Raw genomic sequence first — 14,757 nt, 5'->3', positions numbered from 1 at the left:
ATAATGCTGCAGCAGACTTACCACTCTTGGCGCTGGATTCAGAAACATTGGATGACCCAGGATCCAATGAGCTCCAGTAAAGTGTCTTCGTATATGGATGGACCCAGAAGAATCGCTTGTGGCGTCTTTCCCCATAACCTTTACCAAGGGCGCGTCGGGTATACTTGTACAAAAATTCTCCAATCATAGTCTGAGTGATGGCGTGTATAACGGTAGGGTCGGTGGATCCACCGTCACCAGCCCGCATGGTCTGATCAGCACTCTTTTCAGGAGTAGCAGGAGCACTGGGATGTTGATGAGAGTGGTTCACGAACACATTGTGATCAGACGACATGGAGGACCTAGGGGATAGTGCACTGCGATCCGAGGTGAGTGAAGTGCTCGACAACTCCCTCCGTTCCTTCTCCCTAACACTCCACGAGGTCAGATTAGATGGTACCACAGCCTGAGTCGCGTAGGCAGCTGCATTCGCAGCTGACCTGAAACTTCTTGTCGAAGGCGGCTGGCGAAGACTTGACTGCGAAGGTGGCATACTCGAGCCATGCTGTCGAGGGCCGTAAGATCCTCTTGCATGAACCGACAGCATAGAACCAAATGTAGGAGTAGTAGCACGTTGAATGAGCTCTGCGGGCGGAGGGGAAGAAGGACGGGGAGGTGGAACGTCATGCGAAGCCGACGACGAAGTGGGAACCCTCCTCTCTGGTATAAATGCGGGCGGTGGCATACTGTTTGGTGGGGGCTGTCGTGGAGGTGGTGGTAGAACCATCATAGGAGGTCTGGACTTGTCCACTATAGAAGGGACCGATGAGGGCACCCGAGAGCGGACCCCATCGTCTACGGCAGAAGTAATGGCAGATTCGATGGACTGACGTCTATCAGACTGCGATGTACGGGGACGAACAATGCCAAATGTGGCACCAGAATCCCTGATAGAGCCGGTGGGGGCTGGAACGACAGCAGGAATTGCGCTAGAGACAGCCGATGGTTTGGGCGATGGAGGTGTAACGAATTGGAACTGCTGGCCTGTCGATCCAACTCGATATAAGCCAAAGGCTGTAGGGACAGCTGCAGATGATGGTGCGGTCGTCGTAGCTGGTGCAGGTACCACAGGAGTCGGTGCCACAGGTGGTGGTGGTGGAATTGAGGCCACTGACACTGGGGGAACAGGCACGACAACCTGCACTGGCACAACAGGAGGGGGAGCCCATTCATCTGTCTGAACTGAAATTTCCCTGAGTTCTGGTTTGACGACTTCTACCTCGGCTGGTTTGATTTCCACCGGTTCAACGTCCTTTATAGGCTCAGGTACCTCGATAAGTTCTGCCGACACCCCCTTCGACTCATATGTTACCGAGGGAATACGATACTGCGTCTCCTCCTCCTCCTCGTTAAGCGAATCCGTCGACGACATGCCCGCTCGACTAGGCATCCTCGAAGCCTTGATGCTCTCGTCATCATCATCGTCACTTTCTGAAAAGTCATTGTCGGTCATGGTCAGCACCGAATGGAAATCCTCTCGTGATTCGGAGGGCGTTGTCATTCCAATGCTCTGACGTGCATCTTCGTAATCGTCAGTATCTGTCTCGGTCTCCATACCAGTCTCCGTAGCCCCATCGTCCACATCGTCTTCATCCTCATCCCGCTCAGCCAAGAACAATCGAGCAGGAACGTTTCTCAGCGTCGAATCGCCACTTGTATTGCCCAGTGATGTGCGAGAATAATCGTACTGCGTAATTGTCGTCCGTCTTGAGGTATCCCTCTCGGTAGGCCCCGCAAATACTCGCGTTCCTTGGGCTTGCACCTCTTGATGGACAGAACTAGGGGTAGGCGTTTGCGTCTCGATCTCCACCGTCTTCGCCAACGGCGTCTGGGTATTCATGTGCACTCTCTCTACCGGCAGTATAACAGGAGCGGGTGAAGTCTGGACATCAATATTGGCGGTAGATACTGAAACCGTCTGGACCTCAGCCTGGGCCATCACTGGGACGAGTGGGGCAATGGGTATTTCCTCGGGCTCCGTGTTCATGCTCGTCGACACGAGGACGGGAGACGGCTCGTAATAGTCATATTGAACCGCAATCTCTGAATGTGCAATAACAGGCTGCTCGTCTGTCTGGCAGGATATTTCGACAGTAGTGATACTTGGAGTAGACTGAGGCTCTGGGGCTGGGACCTGTTCAGCAGCAATAACTGGTGCAGGCTCAGGCTCAGGCTCAACCTGCACTGCCACCTCACATGTAACGAGAGTCGGTGGAAGTACCGTAGTAGGCTCAACAGGCGCATAGATGGTAGGCACGACCAACTCCACATCCTCAAAGTCAGTCTGACACGAAAACTCGGCAGTCTCCCTAGCGATCTCCATGTGTAGGTCATCTTCTGCAATGGAAGTTTCAAATCCTCCCAGCCCAAGTTCGGCCGCCAAAGCTTCAGGTTGGCCAACCAAAGACGGTGGGCGCACCTCCTGATATGCAGCACCTCCCCGAGAACGACGCAGGGATGCACCACCACGGGCAGGTCTTGCGACGACTGACTGGCGGAGGGGACTTGAGTTGTTGGGTATGGAATTGAAGGATGCCGATCGGCGAAGCACGTTGGCAAACATAGGATCCATACCATCTATGCTGGTACGATTGGACGATGGGCCCACAGGAGATGGTGAGCGAGGCTCGGGCTCAGGCTCTTCTTCTTCCTCGATAACATCATCGTCTGAATCAACATCTCCTGCATCATGGAATTTATCGGGAATAGCAGGAACAGGTGGTGGTGGTGAGGCTGTATTATCGTTGAACTCGTCGAAGTTGTACTCTGAAGACGGGCTACTGGCAGCCATTCCCAATCTTTGAGCGAGAGTAAGTCCACCTCGTCCTCTGCCCCTTCCACCTCTAGTCCTGCCACCACGGGAACGGAACGGAGTGAGGCGACGACCAGTCTTGTTTTCTCCCTCGGCGTCGGCATCACCATCCTCTTCTGCCCAATCGTCTTCAGGTGGGTCTTCTTCGTACGGTGTACTGCCAGGTGACGAGTCCAATTTGCGCTTGTACTCTATTCGAAGCTCTTTTTCTCTATTGAGGGTCCCTTTCAGTGTATTGATCTGTCTTTGTGCGTGTGCAAGGCGTTGTTGAAGAGCCTCGATTTCGTTACTCGGATGGTTGGACACCAGAAATGTTCTTGACGGCGATGGGTCTGGTGACAACTCGCCAAATTCACCAAATTCACCGACGGGGAAAACGGCAGAGGAATCTAGCTTCCTGCGATTGTTTGTGGATGCGCCACCGGTCGTAAAGACGTCGTCATCATATTGGTCTGCTGGTGTCAAGAAATCTTTGGCATCTTGGCCATTGGGTGTGAGTGGAGAACCGAATCGCGGCAGCCGTCTATTGGCTTTTGCGACTTCAGCTTTCATGGAATCAAGCGTGGACTGCAGATCCGACTTGTCACGCTGCAGACCTGCGGCATGTTTACGAGCCTGTGCAATATCTGTTTCGTGTTTCGCTTTCAGATCGTCATACACGTTCTTCAAGCGCTCGGTCTCATTCTTGTGCTGGTCGGTTGTCTCCCGAGCCCCGTTGAGTAGTTTAGTAAGGCGCTTATGTTCGCCCTCGAGACGTATTGTTGTGGATTGCGATTCTGAAAGTTGGGTACGGAGCTCCTGAAGTGTCACCTCCAAATTCCAATTCTCCTCCTTATATTTATCTGGAGATAAAAGTCAGAAAACTATTACAATAACAAAAATGGCTTCTTTGTCTGACCTGAACTCTGTTCCTGGGACCTCAGGGCAGTTCGGAGACTCTCGACTGTCTTTTCAAAATCATCTTTTTCTTCTTTCATATCTTGAATAGCCTTGTCGCGCTCCCCAAGGAGACTTTGCAAACGCCTGACCTCGGTAAGTAGGCCACTTCCAATCTCAAACGCAAATTCTACAGCGCATATAAGCACCTGCAAAAAGCCGAAAAGCGACTCCGCACTTACCGACATCATCAGCTCTATGAGCAGCGTTCTTTGCGCGCCTGGATTGAGCGGCGGATGATGCTGAAACCTTCGAACGTTCAGGTTCTTCACGTTGAAGATCTTGAAGTGGCATAGATGGGGATGCTTGTTTGCCGTTCGGGCGCTTAAAGGGAAAACGTCAGCATCGAGTAGAGGAGCAAGGGCTCGGAGGATCTGAGTTATGCGACGTTCTGTCACGTCTTGGCAATCGAACCCGCGAAAAAGCAGCAAGCTAAAACTGTCTATAGACTCATTTTCCCTGTATCGCCCTGGTCTGAACCTTGGTTGCTCGTGCAACAAAGGGCAACGCCAGCGAGACGCGACTAGATGAGAGAGAAATAGAGCTTACCTTTGATCCCAGAGTACTTGAAAGCTGAGCATTCTCTGTGTCCCATGTGCTGATAACCTCGGCAAGGTCGCGATATCGTTCTCGTGCTTCTGTGTCCATGTCTTCATCTTCGCTTTTATCGCCCTCTATCTCCTGCAGCTGCCTTACACGCTCGTCGAGTTCGGCTTGCTGGGTCAAAAGACGCTGACCGAGGATTCCTATTTGTTGGATCTGTTTTTCCTTGCTGTCAAGGAGAGACTGTAGATGGAACTTCATTTCAGCAGCAGAAGAAAAGGTGTGTGCAGAGAAATCAGGCATGCTAGGCATTGACAGGCCATCCGAAGAGGTGGCCATGCCTGCGGAGACAAACCAAAGGAAGGAGCGGGATCGTGGTGGGTGGACGTTGCAAAAGGCTCGTGCTTTGAAGAAACGCGCAACAGAACCAAAACCGAACCTCAGCCTCTTTTTCCCACGTGCCCTCTATTCGCTTTATCGTGCTCCGGCCTCAGCGCTCAGCGTCAATCATTCATGCGACCATTTTCATGTTTTATTGCAACGTTAGTCATCAGAATACATTGCAGACATGTATCGTAGATCAGTCTTTTCAGTGTACTATCGATGACGAAGACTGGGATTCATGGTCTGTTTGTAGACGGATCTCGCTTTGGCAACAACCACCCACTGGCAGGTATGTAATCTTAAATCAACTGTAGCACGTATTTGTCGTATTGAGACTAACATTGACACATCCAGTACTTGGCATATGCTTGGGTTCTATAGTCTAACGCTATCGCCTTACAGCGTGTTCGGAAAAGGTTATAGTAAATACTTTCACCAGAGAACATACCAATCGTCAAGAAGGATTCTTCAAGGCCATCAGGGATACCGATGGAAAAAATACGACGGGTGAGATCAGAGAAAACCCGCGCGGACAGTGTAATCGCTGGACACTACGTATCGATATCCAGGTTTTTCCCCTTGCGCCGCGGCATTGTTACCTTGCACACCGCCGAAATTGAAATTGTAACTGGGACCAGGGTACTAGGTGACCCCGACTGGAATAGTAGCTGGTCCCATGGTGACAGTGTATTTCACATGCCCTGTTGTTGTGCTGCATTGCAAGTACAGTCGGGTGACACGACGGGCCTCAATAGGGCAGGCATGTGTCGCATGATACATTGAGCAGGTCTAGGAGTAATCAACATCGTGATCATGTCTGCCTCGATTGACATCTGATTTATTAGTCTCAGTCACCTTCTATTCAATGTTATATATCTTGCAAAGATCAGATTTCACTGAAAGGTTTTGCAACCGTCATTTGAATCGCGCATGCGTCTACAGGTCTTGAAAATACAGCATTCACAACAGGGTATTACAAAGCTATTTCACAGCGTTTGCAATCAATAAAACGTGGTCAAATCCACCATTACCACCTGAAGTAGCATCAAGATAACACTCGTGATCATTGTTCCAGCACTTCCATCCCTCCCCATTCCAGCACCCTGAACAGTTGTTACAGTATCAAGCGCAAGGTCAAGGTCAACCCCAACAACGTCCCTCCAGTGGCTCACGTCTTCTAGTGCCTTGATTGTCGCTTGACGCCAGTCTCCAAGACTCTCTTGCATTACGCCTTTGAATAACATAAAAATCCGTGTCACGATGTCAGGCTCAGGCTTAATCACAAGCGGTGCGGCGTTCTCATACGCTGCTTGAGGGACAAACCTCAAGGCCACATGATTGTGCTTCAAGAAATCAGGAAGCCAATAACTATCCGATAACGTTTTTGGATTAGAGCTATTTTGATAGAGGGTGAGGTGAGACCTATGTGATGAACGAAGTCCTTGCTTCAGTGTGTAACCCAAGGGCCCCAAGTCTTAGTTTTGTCCAGATAAAGAGTTATATCCTTGACAGCAAGGACGACGGAATTACTGTCACAAAGATCAGGTGAACCCGGGTTGAAGTGTTCAGGTGCCAGCTCTCCCAGGATTGGAGACCTGGGTGGAGATGATGGGAGGTTTGAATCTGTGCTGATTGAAGGACAAGAAGCGTTAAGGCCATTTACAAGATGTACCTTGAAACACATCGACTTACTGTGCCTCCCAGAATAAATAAGCCACGTTCAATCCCGTATTTGTCTGTCAGAGTCCCATCGTGGCTGTGGGTGCGGACATTCCATTCAATGTGTTCTCCAAGAGAAGAGTTCTTGATAGGAATGACAGGATATATTGCAGAAAATTGCCATTCGGGGACGAGCGACATCGCCACCAATATATCAATATTGGTAGGGGAATTCAAATAGATCACTGGCTTGCCGACGCGCAAATCCTTCAAGCCCCTCGACATGTCGCCTGGCATGAAAATTAGATGAGAAGGTGGAGCAACTTAGAAAGCAAGGACATCTCAACATCACATACCCATGCATGTCTCATCATAGGCTGGAGCATTGGTAAAATATGTAGAGGGGGTATTAGCACGGATCACACCAGCACGTCTGACGAACACCACCGATATCAAAGCCGTGACCAAAGACCACAACTGTGGATCTAGATCTGCGAGCAAGCCACCGCATACATTCAAATCCTTGGTTTGAAACACAACCAGAGAACTTGGGATGTTGGGAAGTGCCTTCGAGAAACTTCTACTGCATCCTATTCAAACCAAAAGTATATATTGCATAAATGTTGCATTCAAAACTCCTTGTGCCACACACCTTGTATGTTTTTGGACGCAAAACCAAGACCCTTTCCCCCCCCCCCCTTTGCATCACAAGGACTAGCTGGCGGATATTTGACATTTTTGTATTTCTCGTATAACAGTTGGTGGTATGGATGTCGACGTGCTATGGATCAACACGAAGACTTATTACTTTTTATAAGAGAATTCGAGCGAAGAAGTACCATGATACAATATCAACTAGAGTCGCGTTCGAGTGCCCGGGTCAGATATCGAGACACTATAGAAGGACAGCACCTAGATTGGACTTGATCCAGACGTTTTGGGATGTAAACATAAAAACTGGATTTTGCTTCCCATACTGAGGTTTATGAGGTCTGTACAACAGACATGAGATTTGCAGATTCAGAAAAGAAAGACATTATATGGCTAGGTCATGGACAATTTTAAAATCAACGAGACACACCCGAATCCACTATCAAGATGTCAACACCTAAAATGGCACCAGGTCGAGTTCATTCCACATGCACAAGTAGCGGGGATATTTCATCCCTGCCTATTCCTGCACCTTGTTTAGTCGCGTGTCGAGTGCATGCTCAATATTGACCCCAACGTCCCTCCAACAATGAACGCAGGTAGAGAACTCTTTCCAACCCTATGAATTAATATCCTTCGACTCCTTTGGATAGGGTGGAAATCATGCCGTCCAAAGGACAAATCGTATTACCACAACGGAATGAGCACCGCAAATACCACAGAGTGGCCTGAGATTGGAGACCTCTGTTTAGAAGGTGGAAGGTGGAACCCCTGACGTAGTGCTGATCAGAAAATGTATGTTGATTACCATGTACGAGGTGCATATATGTATATTGACTTACGGTGCTTTGCAGAACTTCGACTCTGAAGAGTTGGCATCGAGACGGGCACGTAGATCGATGTCAACTAGGTGAAGTAACATATGGCATGCTTGCCACCGAGCTGACATTGAACCAGATCAAAGTGTTCTACACCACACAAGTCCTGGTTGCACACGATTCCTAGCAAAAAGGAGGTGGAACTATTCGGGCTGCTATACATCATGATCCATTTCGATGCTCGATTCATGTTTTCATGTTTGACGGGATATCAGCTCGTGACATTTATAGCGTGACTGTCACAGGTAAGGTTCCTTCAAAGCCAATAACTTATTAATCAATGCTTCTTGATACCAGGCTTCTATGTATACATGGCAACGGATGACATTGAACTTACCTTGTTTCTGTAATTATTGCATCTTCTCCGTAGCTCTATAGCTAGGCTTGTAACAAAATCCGCCAGATTCCGAAGGGACACGTCTTCACTGACGTCATAAGTGGTTATGTCCAAGATATAAATCAGGGGTCTGCCCCCTAACCTTCTCCGACTCTATGTTCTCGATCGCGACGACTTTACCTGCCAAATTTCGCGAGCTCGTAGCGTATCATCAATCAACAAAATCGTGAACCAAGTCATGTTCTGGGGACCTTTGTGGCCCTTCCAGCGTGGTCTTACAGTCGACCCAAGCCCGCCTATCGTCGCTCAGAGCAGATCCCCAAACACCGTAGTACTTCGTGACTATGACACTCCTGGAGTATTACCTGCCTCTGCTCGAATCGATACCACATTGAAAATACTAGATAATCCTGCTATGAGGGTTTGGGATGCGTGGAAATACCCTGCGTTTGTGGTCTACAAAGGTAAGCGGGGGTATCACTTGTTTCTACTTACAGATCACTAACAGCTAACGCACTACAGCAACGACTATCGCTCGTGACATCCTCTCACATCATTTGTGGGGCCCACGAAGAAAGTCGTGGGGGATAGAGATGACTATCATCAGTAGCGTCATGCGCGATGTTGCACAGCATGCTGCTCTAGCTGATATCGTGAGCCTCTGTTAATTACAGCTACCAGATTTATTTACAATCATTTTTATACAGGCTACAGTGCGCATATTCTTAGGCCTCACCGGGCTCGTTCCTCTTCCATCCGACGCCCTAGTTACGCCAGTCACATTCTGCGTGCGACGACGAAATTTACGAGGCCTTCTTCTCGAGCTCGATTCAAAGGAAACCGGTGATAGGAAGCTTTCTGGTGAATGGGTAGTCGGAAAGAAACTTTGGCAATCCTTGCAAGCAGAGTATGAGACAGCTCGCAGGCCAAGAGAAGGAAGTTCAGATCCTGATGACTCTCGCCCTAAACGCAAGGCACGCGTCATCTTATATGTTCATGGAGGTCAGTAATGTAGTTTACTTGTTTGCTACGAAATTCGATCACTCGACTATTTTCACAGGAGCATATTATTCTTCCAGTGCTTCTGCTCAGAGACTGATTACGATACCTTTATCAAAGTACACCAACTCCCGCGTCTTTGGTATGCCCTTGACTAGCACTGATCCATCCGTAGCTTTACTAAAATGTGTGCAGCCATTGATTATCGTCTCGCACCTGAAACTTGTTTCCCTGGTCCGCTGCATGATGTCGTCATTGCATATTTCAGGCTGATTGATGACCTTCATGTACCTCCAGAAAGTGTCATCGTAGCAGGTGACAGTGCGGGTGGCGGTTTGTGTCTGGCACTTGTGCTGTATCTACGTGATAATGGATATCCATTGCCTGGAGGTTCTATCTTATTTTCTCCCTGGGTGGGTGAGTGCAAGCGTTATTTTATGTGCTATGTCAGTTTTCATGAATTGGTATGAAACATAGACCTCACATTGAGCTGCGAGTCCTGGGATAGCAATCGCGCCTTCGATGTTGTTCCTACTCCCGGACCCGGTGCACACCTTCATCCTGTTGTGATGTATTTGGGGAATAATCTGAGAGAATATGTTGCGCATCCCTACGCCAGTCCCCTCTTCGGCGACTATAATGGCTTGCCCCCGATGCTTATACAATCGGGAGATGCAGAAGTTCTCATGGACGAGCATATTTTGCTTGCACAGAAAGCATCTAGGGCTGGTGTAGAAGTTCGACATGAACTGTATGAGGACGCTGTCAGTGACTATTCGTTGCGTTTGAAACATTGGTGTTTACCTTTCTTGCGCCACTAGGTTCATGTGTTTCAATCCTTTCCTTTCCTTGATGCAACCACCAAGGCTTTCCAGTCATGTCGTCAGTTTGTTCTGCACCACCTTCCTCATCTCCAACAGAGCGACCCACGCATCCTCGACAATGCTGCTGAATCACATCTGGAGGATGAAATCACCAACGAGAACATCATCATGGTACGTGGCGATGGCGTTGAAACCGCATCTGGAAAACAAGGAGTGAACGAGAAGATGAAGGAAGATGAACAAAGCGAAGAAGTCGGAAACTCTGGTGAAGAAGAATATCCGAGCTGGGGGCTAAGCAGCGGAAATTTGACCTCGGCGCTGCGGTCGGAATCCGGTAGTCCTATATCTGATTTCTCGTCGAATGCTGGGGTTGTAGGTAGCACATCTCGCACCTTTCAAAGTGCATCAACTACTATCCCTCGTCTACATCGCGTTAAATCCGCCCTCTCTATTCTTAAGGCAGAATCCATGCCGACTCAAACCACCGCGAATGAGACTGCTCAACGGCTTCGTCCTCGAGGTCATTCTGTCACAATACGCCAGCCTAATCTGGGCATGTCGCATATTATCCCTCGATCTGCGTCCATCCGTGATTTGCGATAATCTCAGCAGCACGTCGCTTGTCGACTACTGGTCAGGCTTAGGTTCGGAAAATTGCAAGTTCTTTCATAAACTCTAAACACGTTGACGTCCATGCGAACATGGACCACATATGTATTTCTTTCATTACCAAGTCATTCGCTGGCCATGTAGCATCCACTGAGTAGGTCGGGTTCACTGTAATACTGTAACAATGATTCCCGAGGTGACGACGACCGCTATTTCTTTTCGCTGTACTGTATACATAGCTAGTAAGCGGTTGTGAATCTACGCGTATAATATTCACTAACATGAAACAAATATGCATAATGTACCAACTATGGCTATACGAGTGAACTCGAGTGAGCCGACCTGGTTCAGAGTCGAGAGAGAAATGTTCCGCAAAAGACAGATATACCATGAGGCGATGTCTATGTCTAAACGAAAATAGACGCAGTATTAAATGAGGTATGATAATATCGAATGAGATCCAAGTGCACGTACGGGTATGTCAATGTAGTGTCCAGATTACACGAAAAGCTTGTCAGTGGGTGGCTGAAATCTGATTCAGGCTTTTTGAGATGTGGCAGTGACCTCATCTCCCGCCACTCATTCACTGCGAAATCCAGCACAATCAGCATCATATCAGCGTTGGACACCCTTTGTTTGTGCTGAATCCCATGTGAGCGGTATAGTGTCCCTGAGCCATTCTTCCTCTTCTCTAGATGGAGACCTGACCACGGATTTCTGCTGAAAGATGCTCTGTTCCGATGAAAGGTGGTGTGAATGCACCAACGACGGAGGGATAGGCGTGTCCGTACTTGTATGTCGTCTAGAGATATGAAAAGCAGATGATGATCTAATTTTCGGCGACCTCGTCGTTGCAGTGGGTTTATTCAAGTTACCACAAGCTGACATATAGCCAGCTTGGATGCCACGAGTCTCTGAAGACTGGATAGATAAAACCACGAGAATATGGAAGGACGACAACAGTGACAGCAAGGATAGGGATCCATAAGTACAAGTTCACTCCAAGATATAGGACTAGGATTCAGTCTGCGCTCCGATCGAACCCAATGGGACCAATTGACGCAGAACCGGGAGCTCGGCCAACGTCCTCGGTTCGTCATGTGACTGTACCTTGGTCTCCAGCTGCTGACCTCATTCAATTCAGGACTAGCACCACACCTTGCGCCCACTCCAAGAACTCCAAGATATAGGCCTATGACATATGCTAAGATGGATTTTTCCGACCATCTACAAGCGAATGTCCTTCAATATTTTAATATACATGCATAATCATAGTATACCACCAAGATGAAACAAAGACTCATAATACAATTAACGACAGACTCAAAATAAAGGTGCATTTACCAGCCCGCCGACTTTATACGAGTGCGCTCTGACCTATTTGGGAGTCAAGAAGAAATGCTCCGCGAATGACAGGCATACCATGAATAGACGGTAAGCGGTATCATATCTAAACGGGAGAAGACAGTGCTAGATGAGGTATGATAATATAGAATGAGACATGAGTGCACGTACGAGTACGACATTGCAGACCACCGTTCAAGAACTTGGGTGGCAGCGACCTCACTGGCATCTCCTGCCATTCATTCACTGCGAAATCCAGCACAATCAGCATCATATCATTCTCAGACAGCTTTTATTTGTGCTGAATCCCATATGAGTGGTATAGCATCCCTGAGCCATTCATCGTCTTCTCTGGATGGAGTGCTAGTAATAACCACGGATTTCTTGAGAAACTGCTCCGACGGAAGGTGGCGCGATTGCACCAATGACGGAGGGATTAGGGTCCCCGTACTACTTGTAGACCGCCTAGAGATATTAAAAGCAGATGATGATCTAATTTTCGGAGACATCGTCGTTGCAGTGGATTCGTTCAAGTTATAACCGGCTGAGATATAACCGGCTCGAATGCGACAAGAGTGAATGGATAAAACAATGATATGGAAAGATGAAGACGGGGAAGGCAAGGTCTAAGAATTGTGTCTTTCGATTCTCAAAAGCCTCAAGATATAGACTCGGATTTCATTCTACGCTCGACAAACCCACGACTCTGAGACTCGGATGACACAGAGCCGGGAACTCGGCCAATGTCCTCGACGCGTCATAGTGTTTGTCGCGTGACTGTCCATATAAATATGTTCCTGTATAGATGTCACACACGCTGGAACCAAGTTCACTCCAAACCACCACCATGCATGCTTATACGCATGCATACACACGGTGAAAGCATACTGGAAGAACGCAGAAGCATGTTACATTTTGCACTTCGAAACCTGGCTGTCTTTTTGGAATCGCAAGGCTCACGACAAAAATCTGCCAGACTCTGAATCGACCCTGTTGACGTTATTGAATATCCCAATACATCGATGCTTTTCCCATGAAAATATTAACGTGCAATTGTAATGGATCGCTCTGGGCCGTCGCGAATATCAAAGAACGCTCGATTGGGTGTTATGCCGGACCTTGTCAATATGTCATAGCTTGTTTTGGTATGTTCCTGCCCAAGGAGCGTAATCAAATAATCATCTTTTGGCGCATTTCAATCGATGTGTCGCAAATGGCCTCTCACATGCTACTGAAACTATCCTTGAATTCTGATAGTCAAAACGGCATCAAGAAAGTCATCGTTTCAAGGTCAGCTCAGTGCATGGATTTTCCTACATTTTGTCAGGCGCTTATCCTGTCGTACACTAGGTATATGCGCGGCATGGAATGCGACTTAGGCGTGTAGACTTAACGTACCTCTCGGTGCCAATTTAGTGTCGAAAAGCCATTGTCGCTCCGAGTCGCCATTTGTTCAGCCTCGTTTATACATAAAAGAGCCATTCTCTCTTGCAGAACGACTCATCAGTTCTACAATGAATTCAGACTTGGTTGAGAGCAACTACAGCCCACCATCCGCCACAGCGTCAGAAACCCGATGTCGGTGTCGTTCTCCTGAGGGACGTAAACTAAGGAATGTTGTTGTCTGCATTGACGGCACGTCAAATAAATTTAGGAAGATGGTATGAGTTACCTACACATCAATGATTCGTGGTTTACCATACATTCTGTTAGAACACAAACATCATTGAATTTTACAGTCATATAGTAAAATCTGAAGACCAGCTGACTTATTATAACAGTGGCATAGGTACTTATGCTAAGCCCTCCTGGCGCTCTTTCAAGTATCTCAAACAATGTGTTGTCAATACCGTTGATTTGGCTATTGCTTGGTAGGATATTATCCTTGTTTTGTTCTCATTGCTTCTGTTGCCTAATCTCTCACTTGCAGGAACTTGGACAAGGTCATAATGGCAGCATATCGTTGGCTTTCTGAAGAATATAGGCACGGAGACAAAATCTATCTCATTGGTACTTGTTGTCACGTCCATTACCTTATTACGCACCCCTAATTCGTTTTACAGGTTTTTCGCGGGGTGCATATCAAGTTCGAGCTATCGCTGGGATGATTCATCAAGTGCGTCTCTTTTGTTCTGTAGTTCAGTTAGCTTCATCTCTTATATTGTTTCGTTGGACGCAAGGTGGGACTCATTCTACCAGGGAATAACGAACAGATCCCTTTGTAAGTCGCTCTTCATATCCCGAATCACTAGTAGAGCTTGATGGCCCGAAGCGCATATGAGTTATACTCAGACTACAAAGATGAAGAAAGCATGGAACTATCGAAAACGTTCAAAAACACTTTTTCAAGAGAGAATGTAGGTGTGAATTTTGTAGGAGTATGGTGCGTTAACGACAACAAGAATGGAAAAAATAAGTGTCCAATTGATCAACATGATTACATAGGGATACCGTTTCATCCGTTGGGTTTTTTAGAGGCAAGACGCTACCATTTACTACGCGGTCTTGCGACCATATCTGCTATTTTCGACAAGCACTAGCATTGGATGAACGTCGCGTCAAGTTCCTTCCCGAATATGTCTATGGTGGGAAAGCAGATGAATCTGACGATACAAGTATACCGCCCCACATCAAATAGGTCTGGTTCGCGGGAACTCACTCGGATGTGTGAGTGATGTCACCTCTGCCTTTCTCATCGCATATTTAACTGCACCTGTATAGTGGCGGTGGAAATAGAGTAAA

The 14,757-nt window shown here is 47.7% G+C and overlaps 5 protein-coding genes across 5 annotated transcripts; 3 read left to right on the top strand and 2 right to left on the bottom strand.

Annotated features, from left to right (window-relative positions):
- Nucleotides 1-4,829: 4,829 nt before the first annotated feature.
- SERLADRAFT_378574 (uncharacterized protein) lies at nt 4,830-5,240 on the bottom strand (the record flags this gene model as incomplete). The annotated part of the gene is made up of 2 exons (XM_007313731.1): nt 4,830-5,003; nt 5,069-5,240. 2 exons carry the CDS (start codon nt 5,158-5,160, stop codon nt 4,928-4,930), a joined length of 168 nt encoding a protein of 55 aa, XP_007313793.1.
- A 475-nt stretch (nt 5,241-5,715) lies between these two features.
- Nucleotides 5,716-7,973, bottom strand: SERLADRAFT_433532 (uncharacterized protein; the record flags this gene model as incomplete). Its single annotated transcript, XM_007313730.1, has 4 exons — nt 5,716-6,057; nt 6,407-6,663; nt 6,730-6,953; nt 7,867-7,973. 4 exons carry the CDS (start codon nt 7,971-7,973, stop codon nt 5,716-5,718), a joined length of 930 nt encoding a protein of 309 aa, XP_007313792.1.
- Nucleotides 7,974-8,388: 415 nt separating this feature from the next.
- Nucleotides 8,389-11,674, top strand: SERLADRAFT_457439 (uncharacterized protein; the record flags this gene model as incomplete). Its single annotated transcript, XM_007313729.1, has 9 exons — nt 8,389-8,703; nt 8,762-8,892; nt 8,947-9,241; nt 9,300-9,380; nt 9,434-9,655; nt 9,716-10,002; nt 10,060-11,078; nt 11,146-11,403; nt 11,463-11,674. 7 exons carry the CDS (start codon nt 8,478-8,480, stop codon nt 10,663-10,665), a joined length of 1,848 nt encoding a protein of 615 aa, XP_007313791.1.
- A 556-nt stretch (nt 11,675-12,230) lies between these two features.
- Nucleotides 12,231-12,702, top strand: SERLADRAFT_457435 (uncharacterized protein; the record flags this gene model as incomplete). Its single annotated transcript, XM_007313728.1, has 1 exon — nt 12,231-12,702. The coding sequence occupies one exon, from the start codon at nt 12,328-12,330 to the stop codon at nt 12,553-12,555; it is 228 nt and encodes a 75-aa protein (XP_007313790.1).
- An 827-nt stretch (nt 12,703-13,529) lies between these two features.
- On the top strand, nt 13,530-14,677 carry SERLADRAFT_412997 (uncharacterized protein; the record flags this gene model as incomplete). The annotated part of the gene is made up of 7 exons (XM_007313727.1): nt 13,530-13,617; nt 13,805-13,886; nt 13,946-14,025; nt 14,079-14,131; nt 14,196-14,236; nt 14,288-14,398; nt 14,461-14,677. The coding sequence occupies 7 exons, from the start codon at nt 13,530-13,532 to the stop codon at nt 14,651-14,653; spliced, it is 648 nt and encodes a 215-aa protein (XP_007313789.1).
- Between the last annotated feature and the right edge of the window lie 80 nt (nt 14,678-14,757).

This window comes from Serpula lacrymans (assembly GCF_000218685.1).
Source record: "Serpula lacrymans var. lacrymans S7.9 unplaced genomic scaffold SERLAscaffold_2, whole genome shotgun sequence".
In the NCBI taxonomy this organism is placed as follows: Eukaryota; Fungi; Basidiomycota; class Agaricomycetes; order Boletales; family Serpulaceae; genus Serpula; species Serpula lacrymans.
This window is presented reverse-complemented; position numbering and strand designations above follow the sequence as displayed.